At 50.8% G+C, this 19,819-nt stretch overlaps 3 protein-coding genes across 3 annotated transcripts; all 3 read right to left on the bottom strand.

Annotated features, from left to right (window-relative positions):
* Positions 1 to 183: 183 nt before the first annotated feature.
* Positions 184 to 1,822, bottom strand: LOC139677614 (C-C motif chemokine 22-like). The gene is made up of 3 exons (XM_071567739.1): positions 1,663 to 1,822; positions 861 to 966; positions 184 to 497 (listed from the first exon to the last, which is right to left on the bottom strand). The coding sequence occupies exons 1-3, from the start codon at positions 1,724 to 1,726 to the stop codon at positions 410 to 412; spliced, it is 258 nt and encodes an 85-aa protein (XP_071423840.1). The 5' UTR covers positions 1,727 to 1,822; the 3' UTR covers positions 184 to 409.
* Positions 1,823 to 5,158: 3,336 nt separating this feature from the next.
* Positions 5,159 to 6,557, bottom strand: LOC139677562 (C-C motif chemokine 5-like). Its single transcript, XM_071567646.1, has 3 exons — positions 6,355 to 6,557; positions 5,865 to 5,976; positions 5,159 to 5,494 (listed from the first exon to the last, which is right to left on the bottom strand). The coding sequence occupies exons 1-3, from the start codon at positions 6,419 to 6,421 to the stop codon at positions 5,389 to 5,391; spliced, it is 285 nt and encodes a 94-aa protein (XP_071423747.1). The 5' UTR covers positions 6,422 to 6,557; the 3' UTR covers positions 5,159 to 5,388.
* Positions 6,558 to 12,464: 5,907 nt separating this feature from the next.
* Positions 12,465 to 19,529, bottom strand: LOC139677399 (fractalkine-like). The gene is made up of 3 exons (XM_071567324.1): positions 19,227 to 19,529; positions 17,076 to 17,196; positions 12,465 to 16,264 (listed from the first exon to the last, which is right to left on the bottom strand). Exons 1-3 carry the CDS (start codon positions 19,291 to 19,293, stop codon positions 15,178 to 15,180), a joined length of 1,275 nt encoding a protein of 424 aa, XP_071423425.1. The 5' UTR covers positions 19,294 to 19,529; the 3' UTR covers positions 12,465 to 15,177.
* Between the last annotated feature and the right edge of the window lie 290 nt (positions 19,530 to 19,819).

Here is a 19,819-nt window from a genome sequence, read left to right as displayed (position 1 = left end):
CCTTGGCTGCACTATCACATTCCCAGTGAAGCACACTGTGGCCAGTTTGCTGTCACAGCCCAGAGAAACACGTGCTTGTGGCAAAGATTGTTTTCAGTTGCACCATGCCCTGGGCTTGCAGGATCTGCCTCTTGGGCTGGAGAACCAGGAAAAATCCAGAGAGCAAATTATGGCAATGAGTCTTTATTATAAATATTTGTTGCACAGGCACAGCCTGGCAGAGCAGTGACAGCAGGAGGAGCTCGGTGGCTGGTCCATGGTGCTGTGACACCTGATGCTGCTGGGGTACAGGCTGGCTCCCTGCAGTGACAGTGCCCACTGCCACAGCACACTCTGGAGCAGTGCTGTGAGCACTGTCTGCTTGCTCCAGATGCAGGACTGGATGGGCAAGTCAGATAGTGGATGGATTTCATTTTTTCTTTTGAAGCTTTTTGATGGCTTTCTTCACCCAGGGCTTCTTAGGGTCAGCACAGATATCACCGTTGGCAGTCACAATCCTACAATGAGTTAGTGAGGAAGAACAGTGAAAACATGAGCTGTGAGCCATTCCCTTCCCATGCACTACTCCCCTGCCTTTGTGCATCCCCATCCTGGATGGAGGCTGGGAGCCATCTCCAGCAGCCCATGCCCCCCTTGATGGTGCATGTCTGAGTCTTCCCAGACCACTGGCATTAGCAGAAAGCACCAAGACATATTTTTTCCCCTTTGCCCACCCCACAGAGCTGCTTTCCTACCACAACTCCCTCCAGGCACATGGTCCTGGCTGGGACCGAGACATCTGCAGGGTGAATGGGATGGAGGAGCTGCTCCAGCTCCCCACCATGGCAGGATGAGCGGGAGGCAGTCCCTGGGGTACTCACACAACTGCAGGCATCGAGCAGTCACTGGGTGTCATGTAGTAGCTCTGCATGTGTCTCATGGGTTTCTGTGCATAGTCAAAGCAGCAATCGATGGGTCTGACGTGGGCTGTGAAGGGAATGGAGGGATGTTTTAAATACCTTTTGCAACTAATTGCATCGCCAGGCAATGACACTGCAGGATATGGAACTGTGGAGCTTCTTGGGACCTCCTGCAGCATCCTACAACAAGGATTCCCTTCATGGCACCAAGCACAGGACTGGGACATGGACAGTGGGGAGGAGGGGAACAGCACAGGACCCAGCACCCCACAGTCTGTACTGCTGCAGCCACCAGAGTGCATGGTGCAGTCAGGGTGCTCAGTCTGGGGATGAGATTTTGGGGGTTTCCAAGGCAGAGGCACAACTTGCAAAGTGTTTTGAGTGTTTTGGGAGGCTCCAAGCAGCTGCTTGTGCTCCCCCCACTGTAACCACTTGGTCATCCAGCTGAGACCTGGGAAATGGCTGCCAGAGTGTCCCCCAAGATCCTGCAGCATCTCCCCAGAGCTGAATTCAGTGAAAGCACCCAGCACCTTCCCCATCCATCCATCCATCCATCCATCCATCCATCCATCCATCCATCCATCCATCCATCCATCCATCCATCCCGGGATGTGCCACCCTGCCCTGACCATGGGGTTGCTTCTCCTGCCAGCAGCACCATTCCCACTCCCTGCTGGGGTTTCCTGCCTGACCTCCCCAACAGGACGTCTCCAGTGGGGATTCCAAGCCCCGACCTGCAGTGGTGACCCTTGAGGTTCCTCACCTGTGGCATGGTGCAGGGAGAAGGTGAGCAGGGTGAGCAGCAGGACTGTCCTTGTGGTGAGCATGGTGGGTGTGTGAGGGCTCTTCCTCCGTCCTTTGTGCTGCCCTGTTGGGTGTTCGTGGCTTTGGCTCTCACTGCACCAGAATTTATCCTCTGCATCCTGCCCTCTCGGACCACTTTTCCAAAAATTTCAGATGTATTCTAAGAAGCCTCTTCCCAGGAACAACAAGGTGGTTTCATTTATTTTTGGGATACAGTGGTGGATGGAAAAGGTTGAGGAGGAGGAGGAGGGTGGCCACTTCTGCTTTCTGCAGAAGAGCCGTGACACTGTGAGGGACTTCCAGGAGGCTTTGGGGGAACTGAAATTTACTCAGGAAAACATTAAAACCATTTTCCCATGAAGGCAGAACATCAAGTCCAATGCTTATCTGTTTATTTCTAACAGGAGAGACAACCCACAGTCTGGGCAGGAACAGGTCATGAATGGGTTTAATTGGTTTGGCCACATTGTCAAAGGCAAGTGACTAATGAGGCCCCTCCAAATCGGCCTCCCCAGCCACCCTGGCCATACAGAAGGTGTTGGGTTAGGCAGTGAGGTACTATGGGATGGGATGGGATGGGATGGGATGGGATGGGATGGGATGGGATGGGATGGGATGGGATGGGATGTCAGGCAGAAAAAGCCACACTGGACCAAACTAGCAGGGACACCAGAGCAAGGGGTGGCAGAGATGCTTTTGGTGGGTTCAGGAGATTTTATAGAAGGGGAACAAATGGGGCAGTGGCAGTGGGGTGTCTGAGGACAGTCTGGGTCTGATCACAAGTCTGAGCCCAAGTGTTGCCTCTGCCACCCACATGACCACTGGGATTGAAATGGGAGGATCAGAGGGATGGACCTGCACAGACAGGTCATTTCTGCAGGGAGATGGGACAAACCCTACCACAGCCGCAGGAGAGTCCTCCCAGACCCCAGAGAGGACCCCAAGGGCAGGAGGGGCAGGTGGCACAGACTCTGACAGCAGCACCATGGAGCACTGGTAGACATCAGCTCAGCTTCCATGCAGGGAGGACAAGATGCAGCTGTGATCTGCATGTGGGGAGGGGATGAGGACCTGGAGGGAACCCACACAGGATGATGGTGAGTGGGAGCACAGGAGGAAACCTGGCTGTCACCTGGGGATGAGACAAGCCAGGGCTTCTCAGAGAAGAAAGGTGGAAATGGACTTCCTTGAAGATTATCTCATGTTTGCATGACTTCTCTGTAAGGAGAAAGGAGAAGGAAACAAATCAAATGTGCTGAAAACTCTGGTTCAGAAGAAATGGTCTGCAGGACATGGGATCAAGTGGCCTGGCATGGGGCAGGGTGGCTGTGCAGAGAGCTGGGCATGGCACCACTGGGTGCTAATGCCACTTTCCCTAGGAAAGGGGTCTGCAGGGAGAAAACACCTGACACACAGCAGCTCCTGAGTCCTCTTCTATGGACTCTCAGTCCCCACTTAGTTCCCCTGCCCTCCTTTCTGCAGCTCCTAACATGTCCCCGATGTACAGACCCTCGAGCCCAGCAGGCACCAGGGTCAGGCCACCTCCTGGGCATTGGTTAAAAGCAAAGGGCTGTAATTAAGGGAGAACTGAACTAGTGGCTTTTTCCAACCAACATCTGGCACAGAAAATCTTGTGTGCCAAGCCCTGGGCTCCCTTTTCAGGCTTAACTGAGGCACACAGTTACTCTTCCTTTCCAATAGCTAATTATTCCTGTCCCCAGTCCTATCAGAAGCAATAGTAGATGTTTTCATTATCTGCTTTTCATAAAGCAAATCAGTGCATGTTGGGTATTTGAAGGCCTGGAGAGGCCCCACAAGGCTCTGGAGGACTGGGCTTCCCTCTGCGTCCCTGCCCCAGCAGTGAAGTTTTGGGTTTGGATTTAGTTTTCTCAAGACTCTTCAAAACTGCAGCGACTGGGGTGCTCCCAGCAACCTCCTGGGCCATTCCCACAGACTTTGTTTCAGGTGTGGAGCTCTTGGTTAGGTAAATGCAAAGGCAAACAGCCCTGTAGATAGAGGAAAGGAGATGGGTTGTGTACAGGATTTTATGAGTTTCCAAACCACCTGCAACCTCACTATAATTAATAGTTGAATAGAAATTTTTTGACTGAGGAAAGCCCTACTTTAGAAATTAAAACGGGTAGGCATGGACAAAAAAACCCCAAAACAATGTAGAGATGGGAAATATTCTCTGACTCATAAAGTCTTTTGGGGTTTGAGGAAGTAATCATAAAAATTAATAGTTTACAGGAGTACATGAACCCTCTGCATATGATAAATGCCAGTGGAGCTGTGCTGCATCCCTGTCACAGCTGTCAGGAGAGGGCACCAAGTCCAAACAAACAGGGTGACTCCATGGTCAGAAGGCTCAGAAAAGATAAAGGCAACGGCTTAAGGGGCTTCCTCAGGTTGAAGCATCTTCTGGTGCACCTACAGATCTCCACCTGCTTCTTGGTTCCCAGTGTGTCAGGGACATCCCTCAGCTCTGGGTGGGTTTTGCCTCTGCTGTGAAAGCATCTCTGAAGCTGCTGCAGCCAAAATCCTGTTCCCCAGGAGCTGGGGGTGCTGACAGCAGGGATCTCAGGGTGGCTCTTGCTCAGGGACTGGCTGAGCATCATCCAGCTGGTGGCAAGTGATGGATCTTTTATCACTTCGTGGATTTTCTGGTGGGTTTCTTTTTTGGAGTTGATTCCCTTTTTTTCTTTTCCCCCTTACTGAAGTGTCATAGGGAAAGGAGGAAGGGGAGATGTTCAGAGTTACAGCATTTGTCTCCCCAGGTCACTGTCACACAGTGGAGCTCCACTGGCCATGGCCGAACACCTGCCTGACAGTGGGAAGGAGTGAATGAATCCCTTATTTTTCTGTGCTTGTGTGCACACCTTTTGCTTTATTTATTAACCTGTCTTTATCTCAACCCACATCTTTGCTCACTCTTGCCCTTGCAGTTCTCGTCCCCATCCCAAAACCCTGGCAGGGATCACTGCTGAGCTCCCAGGGACCCTGGCAGGGGTGGGATTTCCAGGGCTAGATGTGCATGAATCCCTTGTCTGCCTCAACATCCCCTGTCTGTGCTCCCTGCCCAGGGAGACCTGCAGAGAAGCCCTTCCTCTGTACCCAGCTCAGAGACACCACAGCCCTGGGGCAGACGTGGCAGCCAGGCTGTGCTCCTGCACAGGGCAGCACAAGGGAAAAGCTGAAACCTCCAAGCCCAAAACTGGTGGCAATTTTGCACCTAAAAGCCTTCAGAGGAGTCTTCAGCCCCTTTGGGTCATGTTGAAATGAGTACACAAATGCCCTGCCCCCACACAGTGCCATCCATCCCCTCCTGCCTGACCCAGTGAGACACAGTGGGAAGAGCCCCCACCCCACGCCAGCCCCTTGGCCAGCTCCATGCCTCGACCTGCTGGGAGCAGCACAGTTGTGGGGCCTGGAAAAGAAAGGACACCACTCTCTAATACCATGTGAAGTAAACTTTATTTTATGACTGTGATCAGCAGGCAGGTGCTGGCAGGACCAGCAGCATTCCAGGAGCTGGTGCCTGGCTCGTGGATGTAGTGCAGGGCTCTGGGGAGCCAGTGTCCTCCCCCAGCAGCAGAGACCTCTGCAGCCCCTTCTGGGAGGATGGCTATAAACCTTCCTTTCCACCAGGGTGTTTGGTAGCCTGAACCAGGGCACCCACTCTACATCATGGAGCACGAGGTTCTTTCTTTTTCTGAAGCTTCTCAACTGCTCTCTGTACCCAGGGCTCCTCTGGGTTTGCACAGATCTTGGTCCTTTTCTTGGTCATAAATCTGCGAAGGTTAAAGATGAAGCTTTGTGAGAAATCACAGCTATAATCCCACTGGTGCCCATGCCATCCTCCCTCTGCTGACTCTTTCTCCATTCCCTTTGTCCCTCCACGCTGTCCCTGGGTACTTGCTGTCCTACAATAAGCTCATCCTGCAGCCCAGCACCTCTGGAGCCTGTGCAGAGCCTTCAGGAGCTGCGATGGACTCGTGTCCCTAACTCTGCCCTGTAGAACTGCACAGATCATCATGCCCTCCCCTCTTCATGCTGCAAAACTATGGAGGCTACAAAGACCTGTCCCCAGATGGGATGGGTGAACTGAATCTGTGGTGGCCCAGGAGACAGCACAGCAGTGGGGAAATTAGCAGGACTTACACAATTGCTGAGTTAAAACACTCCCTGGGAGTTAAGTAGAAATCCTTCAGGTTCACCAGTCGGATGGGAGACTTTACATAATGGAAGCAGCACTCAGATGGAGCATAAGGGGCTGGAGAAGACAAAGAAAGGTGGTAAACACTGGCTCTGGAAGGCAGTCTGTCTTTAGAACCTTCCCCCGTGACAAGGTTGATGCACACAACAACCCCCAAACTCTGCAAATGCTGCCATGAGGACCCACAGGTGCCTTGTTCCTTCATTCCCTGCATAGGAGGATGCTCCAGGTTATCATCCAGCACCAAAAGCTGTGCAGCAGCTCTGCCAAAACCATCCAGCCCCAGAAGCAGTTCCCATCCTTCCCTGTACCCTGGGATGTGTCACTTTGCCCTGGCCAGGGGGTTGCTCCTCCTGCCAGCAGCACCATCTCTGCTCCACACTGGGGTTTCCAGTGGGGTGACCCCAAGAAGTGGTGGCTCAGAAGGTGCCTTACCTGCACTGGAACATGGTGAGAGTGAGAGGAGCATCACAAGCAGCAGGACTGTCCTTGCAGTGAACATGGTGGCTGTGGGAAGGCTCTTCCTTGCCGAGTGCTGCTCTGCCTCTTTAGAGGAGCTCAACTGTGAGCTCAGGAAAGGAGGAGCTGCAATTTATCCTCTCCACCCCTCCCCACATCAGCCCTTTTCCGAAGAATTTGTAACAAATTGAAGGAAAAGGTCTACTACCCTGTGTCCTGACCCGTGGGGATTTCCATGTCACATGGGATCACTGGGGTTATGGTCGGAGTCAATACCTGGAAAGACAGCAAACTTTGTCAACTTCTGTATTCAGTGAGACAGGGACAGCCAAGAGGGAAGTGAAATCTTTTTCTGTGGAGGTATGAACTCAAGAGATCCTAAGCTGTTGGAGAGGTGAATTATGGCAATAGGAAAGGCAAAGCTCAGCGTTCCATGTAAAGTAATCTTTCAGCCCCACATTTCACAAAAGTGCTGGAGGCAGTTGGATGGCTTCAGAATTCCTGGAAATCATTAAGCAGAAACATGGTGATTGCCACTGCCACCAGCCTTCTGTGGCTCAACAGCTGCAAGTTGTCAAATACTGGCAGAAATTGTATCATATTCCATGCTGTTTCTATGGAGAGGAACAAAAATCCCTGTTCATAGCTGGGAGGTGTGAGGTGCAAAGAGAAGGGGGGGTATAGTCGAGTCCTTCCTTGCAAATGGGACTGGCTTAGCCCTTGGCTTCAGGATAGGGCAGGAGTCAGCATCAGGCTGAGGGGAATGGAGGAAAAAGTTGGTGTTCAAAGTTTTTGGGTGTCTTTCCACTATCTTATGTCTTTCACAGCCTTGAGGCACCCCAGATCTCTGTGTTAACCTGGGGGGCAGCTTTTCCCCCCTGTACTGGACTCCCTCAGACCTTCTGCAGGTTCCTGTCAGTCATGCTGAGTCCCTGCTAGGACATCGTTTTTCCCCATTCACTCTTTTTAACCAGGCTCTAAGTCGATGCAAGGAGCTGCAGAGTCCCATGCAGACTCCTGGGGCACCACAGTCCCCTCTAACACCCTGTGAGCTACTCAAAGGCCACCTCAAGCTCTTCACATTAGCACCCCCCAGCCACCCTCTGGCGCAGAGCACTGTGCCTGGGACTGCATCATCCCTGGGTGCCTTTTAAAAGGCTTGGGAGAAAATCATCCAGTGCTGAGAACTGCTCTGGTCATTCCCCTGTCTCCCCAACCCCAGCTTCAGTCAGACACATCTGCTGCTGAAGGCTCAAGGAGCCCAGGGAGGTATGCCAAGGCTCTTTCCAGCCCAGCAGAAATTATTAAACATGTACTTATACTCCTGTAGCGACTGTGCTGGCTCAGCTGCTGTGGAGAGATGGCGTCCCTGTGCCTCAGAAGCATGACTTGGTCCAGGAGGAGCTGACATGAGGCCACCCACGCTGTGCAGCCATCCAAGGGCTACAAAGAAAGTGTCTTGGTCCCACAACCCTAAGGACAGTGCCATTCTGCCTGGGCTCAACCCACTGACTCCATGTCTCTCTGAGCTGTAATGAATTCCTCCAGCACTCTTGCTGATCCCTTGACACATCTTTCCTTTCTCCCACAGCTTTGTCAATGTTCTCTTCCCCTCTCAGCCACCTCCCCATCTCTGCCCTGCCCCAAGCTCTCTTGCAGCCTCAGGTGCCTCTCCAGGAGCCTCTCCCCAAACCAGGCACAGATGGCATGATGCTGTCATACCCCTGGCAGACTGGGGGAGTGCAGGCTTCCCTGCAGCCATGGACCAAGGCAGCACACAGCCTGCCCAAGGCCTGGACACTGATAGATGCAAAAGAATTTTGGGGGTGGATAAGCATATTCTGCTGCAAATCCATGACATGACTCCCTGTGGCCTGGGGTATGCTCTGGGTGGGCTCCCAGGGCCACCACTGCTCTGAAGTGAGGACACCTCATGAAACTTCTGCAGAGCTGTTCTTCCTTTTCTGGCAGAAGGTCTTGCCAAGGATGCTCTGCTTCCCCTTTCTCAGGTTTTCAAGCCATGTCTGTGGAAGCCAGATGATTCACAACTCCATGAAGACCTTTTGATGTTTCTTCTTTTGGAAAGGGAAAAGCTGATGTGCAGACATTTGTTGATACGTGCTGGAAAGCCCCACTGCTGGCCCAAGTTTCCCTTTCACTTGAATGGACTCTGAACAATTCACTTGTTTACATAAAAAATGAACAGCATCCTATTTGTTCTGGAAGAGGAGGAGGGAAGCTGAGGGGACACTGTGCCAGCAGTGTCAGTGAGGAGAGAAAGGAGATGGGCAGAACAAGCCCCACACTGGAAAATGGGGTCTCAGTGGGTGACTGAGCACACCCAGCTGTGCTGGAAAACACAACCACGTGATCATCATGCCCTTGGGAAGGCACAGGCTCTGCACTGCAAGAGCAACTGGACTGCCAAGGCAGGAGATTTGGTTGAGCATCACCTGGGCATCACCCAGTGCCTAAAACTGTCCCCAGGGAGACAGTTGGGTGCGTTTGAAGTAAGTTTTTTATGTTTTCTTCTGTTCTACTCAGTGTACTTTGAGTCTTCTCCATTTACAATATGAAATGTTCTAGTTTTGCTTCTTTTAGAGCCTCAGCTTTCTGAGTGTAAAGCCCTTTCACGTTTCCTTGGGGGACTCACCCAAGAGTCTCCCCAGCTCCATTTCGAAGCTCTGGTTACTCAGGATACAATCACAAACAAAAGGTGATCCTCTTACTCCTTCCCGGAGTCAGAGCTCACCCTTGACTCCAGGTACAACCATGCCAGAACCTACAGCCTGGAAAGACACTCTGAAATGAGGAAAATGAGAGTCTTTTCCAAAGTCTGCTTCCTACAGACAGACACTGGGGACCACCAAGTACTGTAAGCTGGTGATCCAAGATGCATCCTGTGCGGTAAGTCCTGCCCGGAGCCACGAGACAGGGAAGCTGCAGGAAGGCTGTGTCCAGGAGCCCTTCCCCAGGGCTCTGTCTGCACTGATTTACTGGGCAAGCTTGTCCACTGGCACAGGGACAGAAAAGAAACCTCCTGTGGCCAGGCAGGAAGTCCTCGCCACTGTGGCCAAGCAGAGGCAGAGGTGGATGCACGTGAGTCAGAAACTGGAAGGGCCACTTGCTAAGAAAGACAAAAAACAATCTGATGCCAATTTTCTCAAACACACTGAAAAGGAAACATTTTCCTATTTTTATCCGATGAGATTAATCAACTGCCTCAGGGTTAAGTGAGGTCCTGGGGCGTCAGGGAGACTCTGTGCTGGAGAGGCTTCGGTGCTGGGTAGCAAACAGAGGGAATGATGCTTGGTGAGGACACAGCCTCCTTTTCTCCAACCCAACCTTTTCAGAGCTCCTGGAGTTTAAGCCAGCAGTAGAGAGATGCTTCAGTTCAGCTTTTAAAGTGAAGTTGTCAGAGAAAAATTGGACATGAAAGCAATTCCAGCCCAATTCTTAGCGATTTAATTCTGAACAGGGTTAATCCAGATAATTCCAAGAAGGCACTAGAATAAGTTATGAATTTGCCTACTCCTTAGCATTTGACTGTGATAAAACTCTAGCAATCAGAAAAATAAGTGCAGTTTAAAGAATATGATGAGAAAGACATGTTAAGGTCCCTGGATGCTGTCATGAGAAAGTGTTTGTGATGGCTCTGTTTGGAGTTAGCAAGTGGCCATCACATCCCTTCTTGGAGTGTGCCTCACTTATTTCTATCTTTTTCTTTTCTCTCTCTCTCTCTCTCTCTCAATCTCTCTCTCTCTCCTCTTTTTCTAATTATTTGCTTTGTGGCAGAATTTAAGGGTGAATTCTGAAGGCTCAAGAAATGAGTCTTCCTCCATCACTCAGGATAGTCATTGAAGGGTTATGATCTTGCAGAGTTCTGACAACCTTCTGTGCTACACAAGGGGAACTTTGGCAACAAAAGTACACCTTGCAGTGACGTGAATGGGGCACAATCCCTGTCAAACTGGAGATTAAGCAGACACAAAGCCTGGCAGAACCACAGCCATGCAGCCAAAGCAGCTGCCCTCAGCTTCTGCTGAGCCAGCAACGTGAAAGTGGTGGTATGTCAGCTCGACCAGAGGCTGCCCCGAGGACGAGAGCTCTTGTGCAATGTTTCATAGGAAAACCACTGTGCCATCAGGGACAGACATGAGATAAACCACAGCCCAAACCCCAGACCAGAGAGGATGGATGTGGCAGTGTCTCTGCTTCACAGGAACAGCTGTGCACATCATGCATTGCTTTGGAGAGAAGTCAGAGCTTGGAGAAGATAATGGCAGGGGTGTCTCATCCCCAGGAGCAGTGAGAGGGGACAAGGCAGGAGCCAAGCGTGACCCTGGCACAAGCAGCATCCTCACTAGTGAAGTGAGAGCCCAGAGGGTCTGATCACAGGGCAGAGCACCAGGGGCTGGTTACAGGCTCCATCAATGGCCCAGCCACACCAGTGTAAGGAAACAGATCCAGAATTGTTTTAGGAGGGTTGTGGGAATCCACCCAGCAGGAGCAGGAGATGGGGACAGAGACAGCAGCAGAGGGTCCCATCCATCCAGGAGATAACATACCTACAGCATAGGTCCAAGGTCTGTCCACGAGACAGGCCAGAGCCAGGACATCAGACCAACACTCACAACACGCTCAAAGCAGGGACCACAGGCTCAAGCCTGAGCTTAGATGGGGCTCCCAGTCCTTGGGCAGAGGGTTGGAGGTGTGTGTTGTGGGGGTGAGTCCACTCATGGATGAGGCTGGTCAGGATGGTTAGTGCCAATTAGTGCCCTCAAGGCCTGTCACTGTGCCATCTGATGGATCCTGTGGGGACATGAAGGCATGAAGGTGAGCCGGTGTAGAGTCCCCGTGACTACTCCTTCTCTGACAAGGTCAATCAAAATAGCTGGCTAATGATGCAGTGGAGATAATGTGGAGTTGTAAACCAAAAAATGTGGGTCAGGAAGGGGTGAGAAGGGGCACACCATGACCATGGGTTCCCCATTTCTTGTGGGCTGCAGGGAAACTGCAAGGCAGGACACACGTCTTTCACACTTTCATTCTGCACATATGTGCAGAATGCAACCCTTGTCCACCTGAACACAACAGGTTTGGCATTAGTTATCTCCTGCTCCAAATGATGCACCTGAGGCAGCTCATGGCCCCCCAGGGGAAGCACGGGAAGGTGTGGGGAGGGACACCCTTGGCACAAGGTCTTTCCCTGCTCTGTCGGACACAGAGACAGCAGCAAAGCCAGCGAGTGTGTGCCACCCCAGCCCAGGGACGGGGCACCCAAAGGCTCCCGCGGAGCTCCGGAGTCTCAGCCCCCGAGTGGCCCCGCGACGGCGCCCGCGCTGCTGTCGGAAATGATTCATCGGCCAGGGCTGACCTGTTTGTACAGCCTCCTCCTTCCTCGTCCGCCCTCCCCCACAACAGAAGAAAGAGAAGGTTTTCACACAGTTTCGTATCCTCCAAATGACCTTTCGGCCTGGTGACTCATCTGCGGGAAGTTTTCATTGATTGCATCGACCCAGCAAGGCACGGGGCAGGGACGCGGCCGGGATGAAGCTCCAGGAATACGCGGGAGATGCTCATCCCTGTCCCTCTTGCTCCTTTCAGCTTCCCGCTCCAGGCAAACCCCAAGGCGCTAACTTTCATCGATTTGCCTTTCGCACCACTCCTCCCCAGAACCAGAGAGGAGCACACAAGGGCAGCCCAAGCCCTGGCTGGGGTGGGAAAGGTCCTAGCTCAGCCTTTGTTCTCTTGCCCTGTTACAGAACAGACTTGGAGCCTGATGTTTGTTGTCTTTCAGTTGCTGTTTGGCCATAGCTTTGAAAAAACAAAGTAAAACCCTGGCTCTTTGTTTTCTGTATTGAACTACAAATCCCTGTGAGGAAATATGTTGCATACAAACTTCTGGCAAGACTGAAACCCTTAAAGAGTGAGGAGCTGGAGCAATAACTTGGCCGCAGGCAGCTGTGCTGGCTTTGCTGTCTGTTGGTGATGCTGGGGTGCCCTTCGTGGTGTTCAATCATCTGTATCCCTCTCTGCAGGTCCCAGGTTTGGTAACCCAGCCCAGGACTCACTCCCCTGAGGAATAAAGTTTTTTTAACATAAGGATTTATTTAGTTCTAAAAATAAAGTACAGCTTATATATCTCATGCACACACTCAATACACAAACAAATCAGATCTTGTAACAGTTACTGTGCTCAACAGCAAATAGTATTTTAACCCCAGAAACTGGTGACACCCACAGGCCCTGTCCTGCACCTGCATTCACCTTGTGTCCTCCAGGACTGCCCATTGCACAGGGAGGAACAGAGGTGTACCCCCGTCCTGGTTTTAGCTGTCCCTGTGTGGTGTAAGCACCGTCCCAGCTCATAGCCCAGGAACAGGAGGATGGAGCAGGGGGAGCACAAGGACGAGGCCAGGCTGAACAAGCAGGTCCTCCTGAGGAGTTCCAGTGGGACCACAGCAGCTGGAACACAGTGGGAGCTGACCAAGGAGCTGAAGAAAGCAGTTTCCTTACAAATACCATGGTGGGACTGTAATGGTTTTGATCCATGGCTTCCTCAGTAACTAGGTGTAACTAAGGAAGCAGACATCACAAGTATTCCACACGTGTTTTCCACGTAACAGAGGAGAAGTTTAGTTTTCTTTCTTCCAGGGAGCTGGGTGTAGGAGAAGCCTGGATGGTCTGTTCTGTTCTTGTGGTGTTCCTGGCCCAGGACGTGGGTAAGATCGTTTCATGCCCGTTCTCCTTTAATTGCATTTGTCTGTTTCATGTGTTTTGGTTTGGTTTTGTTTCTTCCTCTTTTCTAGGTAAGAAGTGTTTGGGTTTTTTTCCCTTTTTTCCCTTTTCCCTTTCGCCTGGGGGTGGGGCCTTATGTAGTGTGTACACATTGCATATATGTGGTTGCAAATGTCAGGAAAAATATAATTTCTTTTTAATTCAGTTCAGTTTCTTTTGAGTTCTTCTCTTTTCAGTTTTTTTTCCCTTTGCTACAAGGACTCAGGGGGGAGGGAGAGGGCAGTCCAAGGTTAGTAAGAAGCTAAGCCAAACCTGAGACAGGGACTCCAAGGGATCTGACTGATGCACGTTCCTCTCCCCAGCATCGCTCCAAGCCAAGGACTTCACCTGTAGCCAGACAGGTGCCCACTCCCTTTGCTGAAGGGCCTGGAAAGTAATCCAGCTCCCAAGGACAAGAAGAATCCATCTAAGACCAGCAAGAAAATTGACAAGGCACAGTGTTTTCCAAGGTCTCAATTCCAAGCAGCTCATTACACACATTCAAAAGGCTATAAAACTTTACTACAAAAATAACATTTTAGTGTTTTATATAAAAATGCCACATACAGCATTCACAGACCCTGACTGTGCACAAGTGGGGTGGATGTGGAGGTGGCACTGACAGGCCTCTGATTTACCCTCCAAGAAGTTCAGTGCCAGCCAGTGTCCCACAGCTGGGCTGCCCAAGGAAGGAGTTCACCCCAAATACAATTAAACTGATTGCATTTCATACTTGCAAAACCCCAGATGAAATTCATACCAAAGTTTAATAAGGGCTTTCAGGATCTAACCACAGATAAAACAAAGCTTACATACAGCAATGTCTGGATGTGTAAAAATCCATATCAACTTGGGTTTAACAAAAGCCTGGTGCTGTTACGGTGCTTTTCTGGTGATCAATGCTACCCAAGATGGAAGAACTAAAATGCAGCTTAAGTGTGAACAGGCATTTGTGCCTTTTTTTTTTTTTTGGTGGATTAGCAAATGTACTTGTATCTAGAGAGAATATGGGACCAGAAGGATTTTACATCTGCTGTGGTAGAATAATTCCTACATGACTAAATCCAGAATTGTCTTTAGCTCCTCCAAGAGAGTATTTCCTGGTTTCTTTGCTTGTGGAAAACAGCAAAAATGTTCCAATGTTATAACAGGGTTAGCAAAATTATTGGGTGACTTCTTGTTTACTCCCATTTGCAAAGCCTCATCTGCATTATCCTGCCCTGGCGTTGGATGCAGCTGGACAGGGCACATCAGCTGGCAGAAGGGTTTCATTGCATTGATTTGCCAAGAACCAGGTCTCAGACTACACCTGCAAGAAGAAATGCCCACAGCTGCTGAGAGGAAGGGCCTGATTTCAAGGAGATCGATTGTGGGTTACCATCTTCCACGAACATGAGATCCACAGCACGGACCTTCAGTGCCCCAATCAGACTCAGTCATGGTCATCTCTTTCTGAAAAGCTGGGCTATCATCCCTTGTACCTCCAGCAAGAGTAAGTAAGGAGAGGCAGCACCCAGTTGGCCACCAGCTCTGGTCTTGGTCTCACAGAGCAAAGACCCAAATCACAAGGAAGCTGCAGAGAGTTTAAGTGCAAATTGTGTGGGATTGGTACCAAGATTGCTCAAGGTGGCTGAGTCCAAGTCCAGCAGGGTGGGTGAGTTAGTGGCTTCATGGCTTGGCCATGATGAATCACAGAAAAATTCCCAACAGCAATTTGAGAATTCAATTCTGCCTACCACCTGGCAAACAGGCACCAGCAGTGGAAGAACAGCCATAGCCTTGGAATGTAACAGTGCCAGAAGAAAAGAAATGCCTCAATTATTTCCAAAACACTGTCATTGGTCAACGAATAATTAAATACATGGTTGGACATTCTGCTCTGGAAAAAAAAAGTCATTTTTCTCTGGTACTTTTACTCCCTGCCTGACTTCCTACTGGTGGTCACCTGTTCAGCATAAACAGCTTTTCTGCAGTGACACACATATAGTTTAGGCCAAAAATGTTCATGCTGTGAAGCATTCAGATTACTTCCAGTGGATAGACATTGTTTTGATGTTCTGCCTTATGGTAGAGCAAGCCCTGTACCATCTCTCTTGATGATTCTTCTGGTTTGACTCCAAATTTCAGGTACAGCCATACAAGAGCAACACTGCAAATCGTCACCCCAGTTACCACAGAAACTGGGATGACAAAGTGCATTTGAGGCACTGACAAGAAGCTGGGCTGAGGCTTGTCTGTGGTTGTCTGCATTCTGGCTTGGCCTTGGAATGCCTGGCCAGCAAAAACTAATGTATCTGAAGGCTCTTGCTTTTCTACAGGTGATGAATAATCAGATGTTCTAGTATCAAACCCATCTGCAGAGGAGGCAACAACCTTGTTGCTGTGGTCAGAAGCCCCTTTTTCTACAGCAGTGATGGAGTTTGGAGTAGAAATGGAACTAGTCTCTGGTGGAATTGGCATGTCTGGGGATGTCGGGAAGTCTACACTGTCCAGGATGGAGGGGGGATCTGATCCAGAGCTGCTGGAAACAGTGTCTGGTGCATTGGCTCTGGCACTTGTAGAGTCCAGAGATTCATTTGTAGAAAGCACAGGTTGGTCTGATCCCTTAGTAGGTGCCACTGGGTTTTGAGTTGCCATTGAATTTGAGTTAGGAGAAATTGTGTCTCGAACATCAGTGGGCTGGCTGGAGTCCATGCCTGCTGCAACAGTTGTTGAAGATGTAGGAGAATTTAAGGAGTGTCTGTTTGCTTCTGGAGTGACCTCAGAGTGCACAGCATCTTCCTGTATCACGGGGGATGATCCTGCAGGGAGCTGGGTGCTGTCCTGCCTGGCTGCTGACTTGCTGGACACCTCTGTCCTGGCAGTAGGAGCATGTATTCTGGTTGTGCCAGACCCTTGGAAGAAACCAGTTGGAGCACTGGCTTGAGATGGAGCTGTTACTGTAAGACCAACGTGTTTCTGAAAACCACCAGGCTCTTCTGGTGAGATGGCATCACGTGGAAGTGGGGAGGCTGTGGCCTTTTTTTGGTCCAATTTCTCTATGATCTTCTTCACCCACGGAGCATTTGGATCTGCACAAATTTCCTTAGACTTCAGAGTAGTAAATCTGAAAATAAAAAGGGATCAGTTAGCAGATAAAGAACACTCTGGTTTAGGTGATCAGTGCCATGGGGGATGTGCATAGACATGCAGACAGCAACACAGACTGTCCCAAGCCCAGAGCAAACACTAGTTGTTGGCTGGATGATTTGTTTCAGGAAGGGCAGGTGCCTCTGAGATCTGAGTGAGTGAAAGGCATCTGAATGTGAGTCATGAGTGAAGGGGTTTTCCCTAGGAAGTTTTCCCTCTTTCAAAAGCATTGTCTTGATGCTTGGACAGTTTCCCTCCTGTGCTCAGGACAGAAAGCTCTGCAGGCAGCAGCTGCCCAGGGCCAAGCAAGCGTGAAGGCAAAACCCTCTGAGGTTTGGCCCACTGTGTGATGTGAGACTTTCAAAGGTCAGTCCAGCAGGTTCTCTTCGGAGCCACCCCCTGGGCTGCAATAAAGTGGTGTCAGTGGAGCCTCAACTTCAGGATAAGCTGAAAACAACACTTATCCCAGAGAAAAAAACCCTGAGCTTTCCTCATTTCCAGACAAGCTTACAAGTCTGAATCTGTCTTCAGAGAAAATATCTGCTTTCAGAGGAACACATGAGCTCTCTCTATCTCTGCATGCTTTCCCTGCCTTGTTCTACAAAGTACATCCCTCAGTTCCTTTCCCCATCCATTTACCTTGATCCTCCTTGGAAGCTGCTGGTCTTTAAATAGGGGGAAAAACCACCGCCCTTCAAATAAACACCTGTTTCCAGGCCTCCCTTTGTTCCAAAGCAGGGGCATTTGCTGACAGGCTCACTCATGGCTGGTGGTGGGGCAGCACTTACATAATGGCTTGTGTCCTGCAGCTGGGCTCGGTCCGGCGGTAGCTCCGGATCCGTTTCTCTGCTATCACAGACGTAAAACCACTGCAGTGTATTGAACATTTCAGAGGTGCTTTGGGTTGCCCTGAAAGAAAGTTTTCAACATATTAAATGCTGACTTTTTATTAGGGACTATAAAAACTAGCACTGTTTCTTTTCCTCTCTTGGGCAAAGGAGTCCAAAGCTTGCCATGAAAGTTTCCAGTCCCTGCTAAACTGAGAGGAAGACAAATCCCAATGAAGACAAACCAAGATTGTTTGTAGCACCCACACATATGATAAGATGCCCAAAAAACTGAGAAAAAAACCTCACAACCGCTGTGAGAATTGTGGGGCTTTTGGGACAGAGTTGCAGCTTGTCTTGTAGGATGTGCAAGCACTGGCTGGAGGTCCTTTGTGCAAGCCCTTGGACCTGCAGGTTCTCTCCTTTTTGGGTCATGGGAGGACCCAGCACAGTGCCCAGAAGACACTTTTTTTTAATCCTCAAAAGACATGTTGCAACCCTCACCAGAGGGCTCTAGGTGCAGGATATGCAGACCAGAGAGCAGGATGCTTGTCCTCTCCTTGTTGGGATAAGTCTGATCTCTTCCTCCTGCAGGAGTTCCCCTCCAGGTGAGCATCCTATCTTGCCTCTCTGCTGGTACAGTCTCTGAATGCCACCTGGGCTCAGAGAAAGGGCGCAGAGAAAGAACCTTTTGGTGAATGATGCATCACTCCCACAGGTATCTCAACACCCCAGCTTCCCAAACACACCTTTTACATTTCCACTGAAAAATACGGTTTTCATTCTGCAAAGTGTAAAAATAGAACTCCAAGGGGCAGAGCAAGTCTCACCACTGGTGACCCTTCATGCCTGAAGCTACCTCCAGCCTCCCACAATAGGCACTTGCCAGGTGAGGAAGGTTGCACAATGCATCTGGCCAACTTGTTCCTGACATCCCTGGTGGCAAAATTTAGAATAACAAGTCCTGATTTATCTGAGGCCTTTGTGAAGAAAGGAACTGGCATCTGTTTTCAATCAGGCATTGTCTACAAAATATTGCCTCAGATTACCAAATGAGTTGGGTGAATTTATCCAATTGGGAATGACCCAGACACCAGATACAAGAATGAGTAACACTACAGGAGCACCCTCAGCTCTTTTGATGCTGGTGAGCAGAGCCAGGCAGTGCCAAGGCAGGCAGAGGGTTCCTGGGGCAAGGTAAGCTGCCTGGTGTCCCTGTTGCCCACTTTTCCACAGCCATCCCTGGGCAACCTGGTCAGAGGCATGAGGAAAAGGAGAAGTTCAATTCCCAGCTGCCTGTGCTGTCCTCACTCCTCCTGTCTGGTGCCAGCAGGGTACAGATCTTAAGGGTTCTTTGCCCGACTCCCTTTCCATGGTGGGAATAGATCACACCTCAGTCCTGGGCAAAGTTCAGCCTTGCCTGTGGTGCTGAGAGCCTCTTAGACAGCCTGGCACACATCCTGCTGAGCTGCTGCCTTGGGCAGCTGACGGCGAGCCCAGCCCCAGCAGAGGTGAGCCCATCACCTCCCAGTTCTCTGACCCCGCTCAGCACCACAGAGCATACAGAGATCTTTATCCAGAGAACAGGACAGCATTTCCAACCTATACACACATACACACACACATTGCAGGTAACAGCCCCCACTCCTGCCTGCAGGAGACCAACACCTTCAGGACAAGGAGCCTGTATGGGCACACACTCACATCTGGCCAGGCTGCAGTCTCCCTGCCATGTCCCCAGGGGACATGAGAGAAAAAAGGTAAAAGAAGTACATTTTTTTTCCCTAATACAGATCATCAGAAGTCCCTGTGACAGTCCCCATCTGCCCAGAGGAGTGACAAAAGCCATCACCGTCCTGCTGGGATGTCCCCGCTGCCAGGATTGCTGCCACAAGCTTTCCCCCCACCCCTTCCCAAATCCAGCCTGATCCTGCTGTGAGACCTCCTGCAACCCAGCATTGGTCCCTCGGTGCCCACAGCCTGATCCGGTGCCACCTTCCCCCTCCCGCAGCCCCATCCCCATCCAGTGCCACCTTCCCTCTCCCGCAGCCCCATCCCCATCTCCTCCCTGGCTGTTCCCGGAGCCCGGCGGTCAAGCGGAGCTGTGCTCACCTCCAGCCAGGGTCACCAGGCACAAGGCCCTCAGCACCAGCAGCATCTGGATAAAGGCAGCCTTCATGTTCCCGTGGTCGGCAGTAGGAAGGGCACGCAGAGAAGGATTACTGCCAGTATTTCCCTTTCCCGACTGCTTATTGCATCCTTCGGACCAACACAGCTGCTGCTGCTCATTCCAGGATTATAAAGCCCTGAGATTCGGGTTTCAGCTGTTATTCCGCTCCCTCACACGTGCCTCAGGATGACGACAGGAGGCGGAGGGAAGCGCGGGACAGGGGAGGGAATACCGGCTGCTGGGGAGCTGGATGGCTCCCGGAATTCCCCAGCTCCACTTCATCAGTTTTTCTTAGCGCAATTACTCAGGCAGGGGCTTTCAGGAGGGGGCTGATCCATCCTCCTCTCCCACCAAGGTCTCTCGGCCAGATAGGCTGCGCCAAGGCACCGCTCTCCTGAGGCTCTGTAAAGCTCTCCCCGCCTCCCAGGATGGCTCTCTGCTGCTCAGTAAGCTCATTATTGACTCCAAATGCAAAAGCAGTTATTCCCTTCCTTTTTGGCAGCCATTTTATAATAGCAGCATTGGTCTTTAGGCC

Source organism: Pithys albifrons, chromosome 12 (genome assembly GCF_047495875.1).
Source record: "Pithys albifrons albifrons isolate INPA30051 chromosome 12, PitAlb_v1, whole genome shotgun sequence".
NCBI classification, from domain to species: domain Eukaryota; kingdom Metazoa; phylum Chordata; class Aves; order Passeriformes; family Thamnophilidae; genus Pithys; species Pithys albifrons.
This window is presented reverse-complemented; position numbering and strand designations above follow the sequence as displayed.

Excerpts from the sequence above, each read along its gene's own strand:
- LOC139677562 (XM_071567646.1), bottom strand. The coding sequence starts at position 6,421 with ATGTTCACTGCAAGGACAGTCCTGCTGCTTGTGATGCTCCTCTCACTC. Across the intron at positions 5,977-6,354 it reads CTCACCATGTTCCAGTGCAG|CCCCTTATGCTCCATCTGAG; the intron begins GTAAGGCACCTT and ends TGTCTTCTCCAG. Across the intron at positions 5,495-5,864 it reads TGTTTTAACTCAGCAATTGT|ATTTATGACCAAGAAAAGGA; the intron begins GTAAGTCCTGCT and ends TAACCTTCGCAG.
- LOC139677614 (XM_071567739.1), bottom strand. The coding sequence starts at position 1,726 with ATGCTCACCACAAGGACAGTCCTGCTGCTCACCCTGCTCACCTTCTCC. Across the intron at positions 967-1,662 it reads CTCCCTGCACCATGCCACAG|CCCACGTCAGACCCATCGAT; the intron begins GTGAGGAACCTC and ends TTCCCTTCACAG. Across the intron at positions 498-860 it reads TGCTCGATGCCTGCAGTTGT|GATTGTGACTGCCAACGGTG; the intron begins GTGAGTACCCCA and ends AACTCATTGTAG.
- LOC139677399 (XM_071567324.1), bottom strand. The coding sequence starts at position 19,293 with ATGAAGGCTGCCTTTATCCAGATGCTGCTGGTGCTGAGGGCCTTGTGC. Across the intron at positions 17,197-19,226 it reads CCTGGTGACCCTGGCTGGAG|GGCAACCCAAAGCACCTCTG; the intron begins GTGAGCACAGCT and ends ACTTTCTTTCAG. Across the intron at positions 16,265-17,075 it reads TGCAGGACACAAGCCATTAT|ATTTACTACTCTGAAGTCTA; the intron begins GTAAGTGCTGCC and ends TTTTATTTTCAG.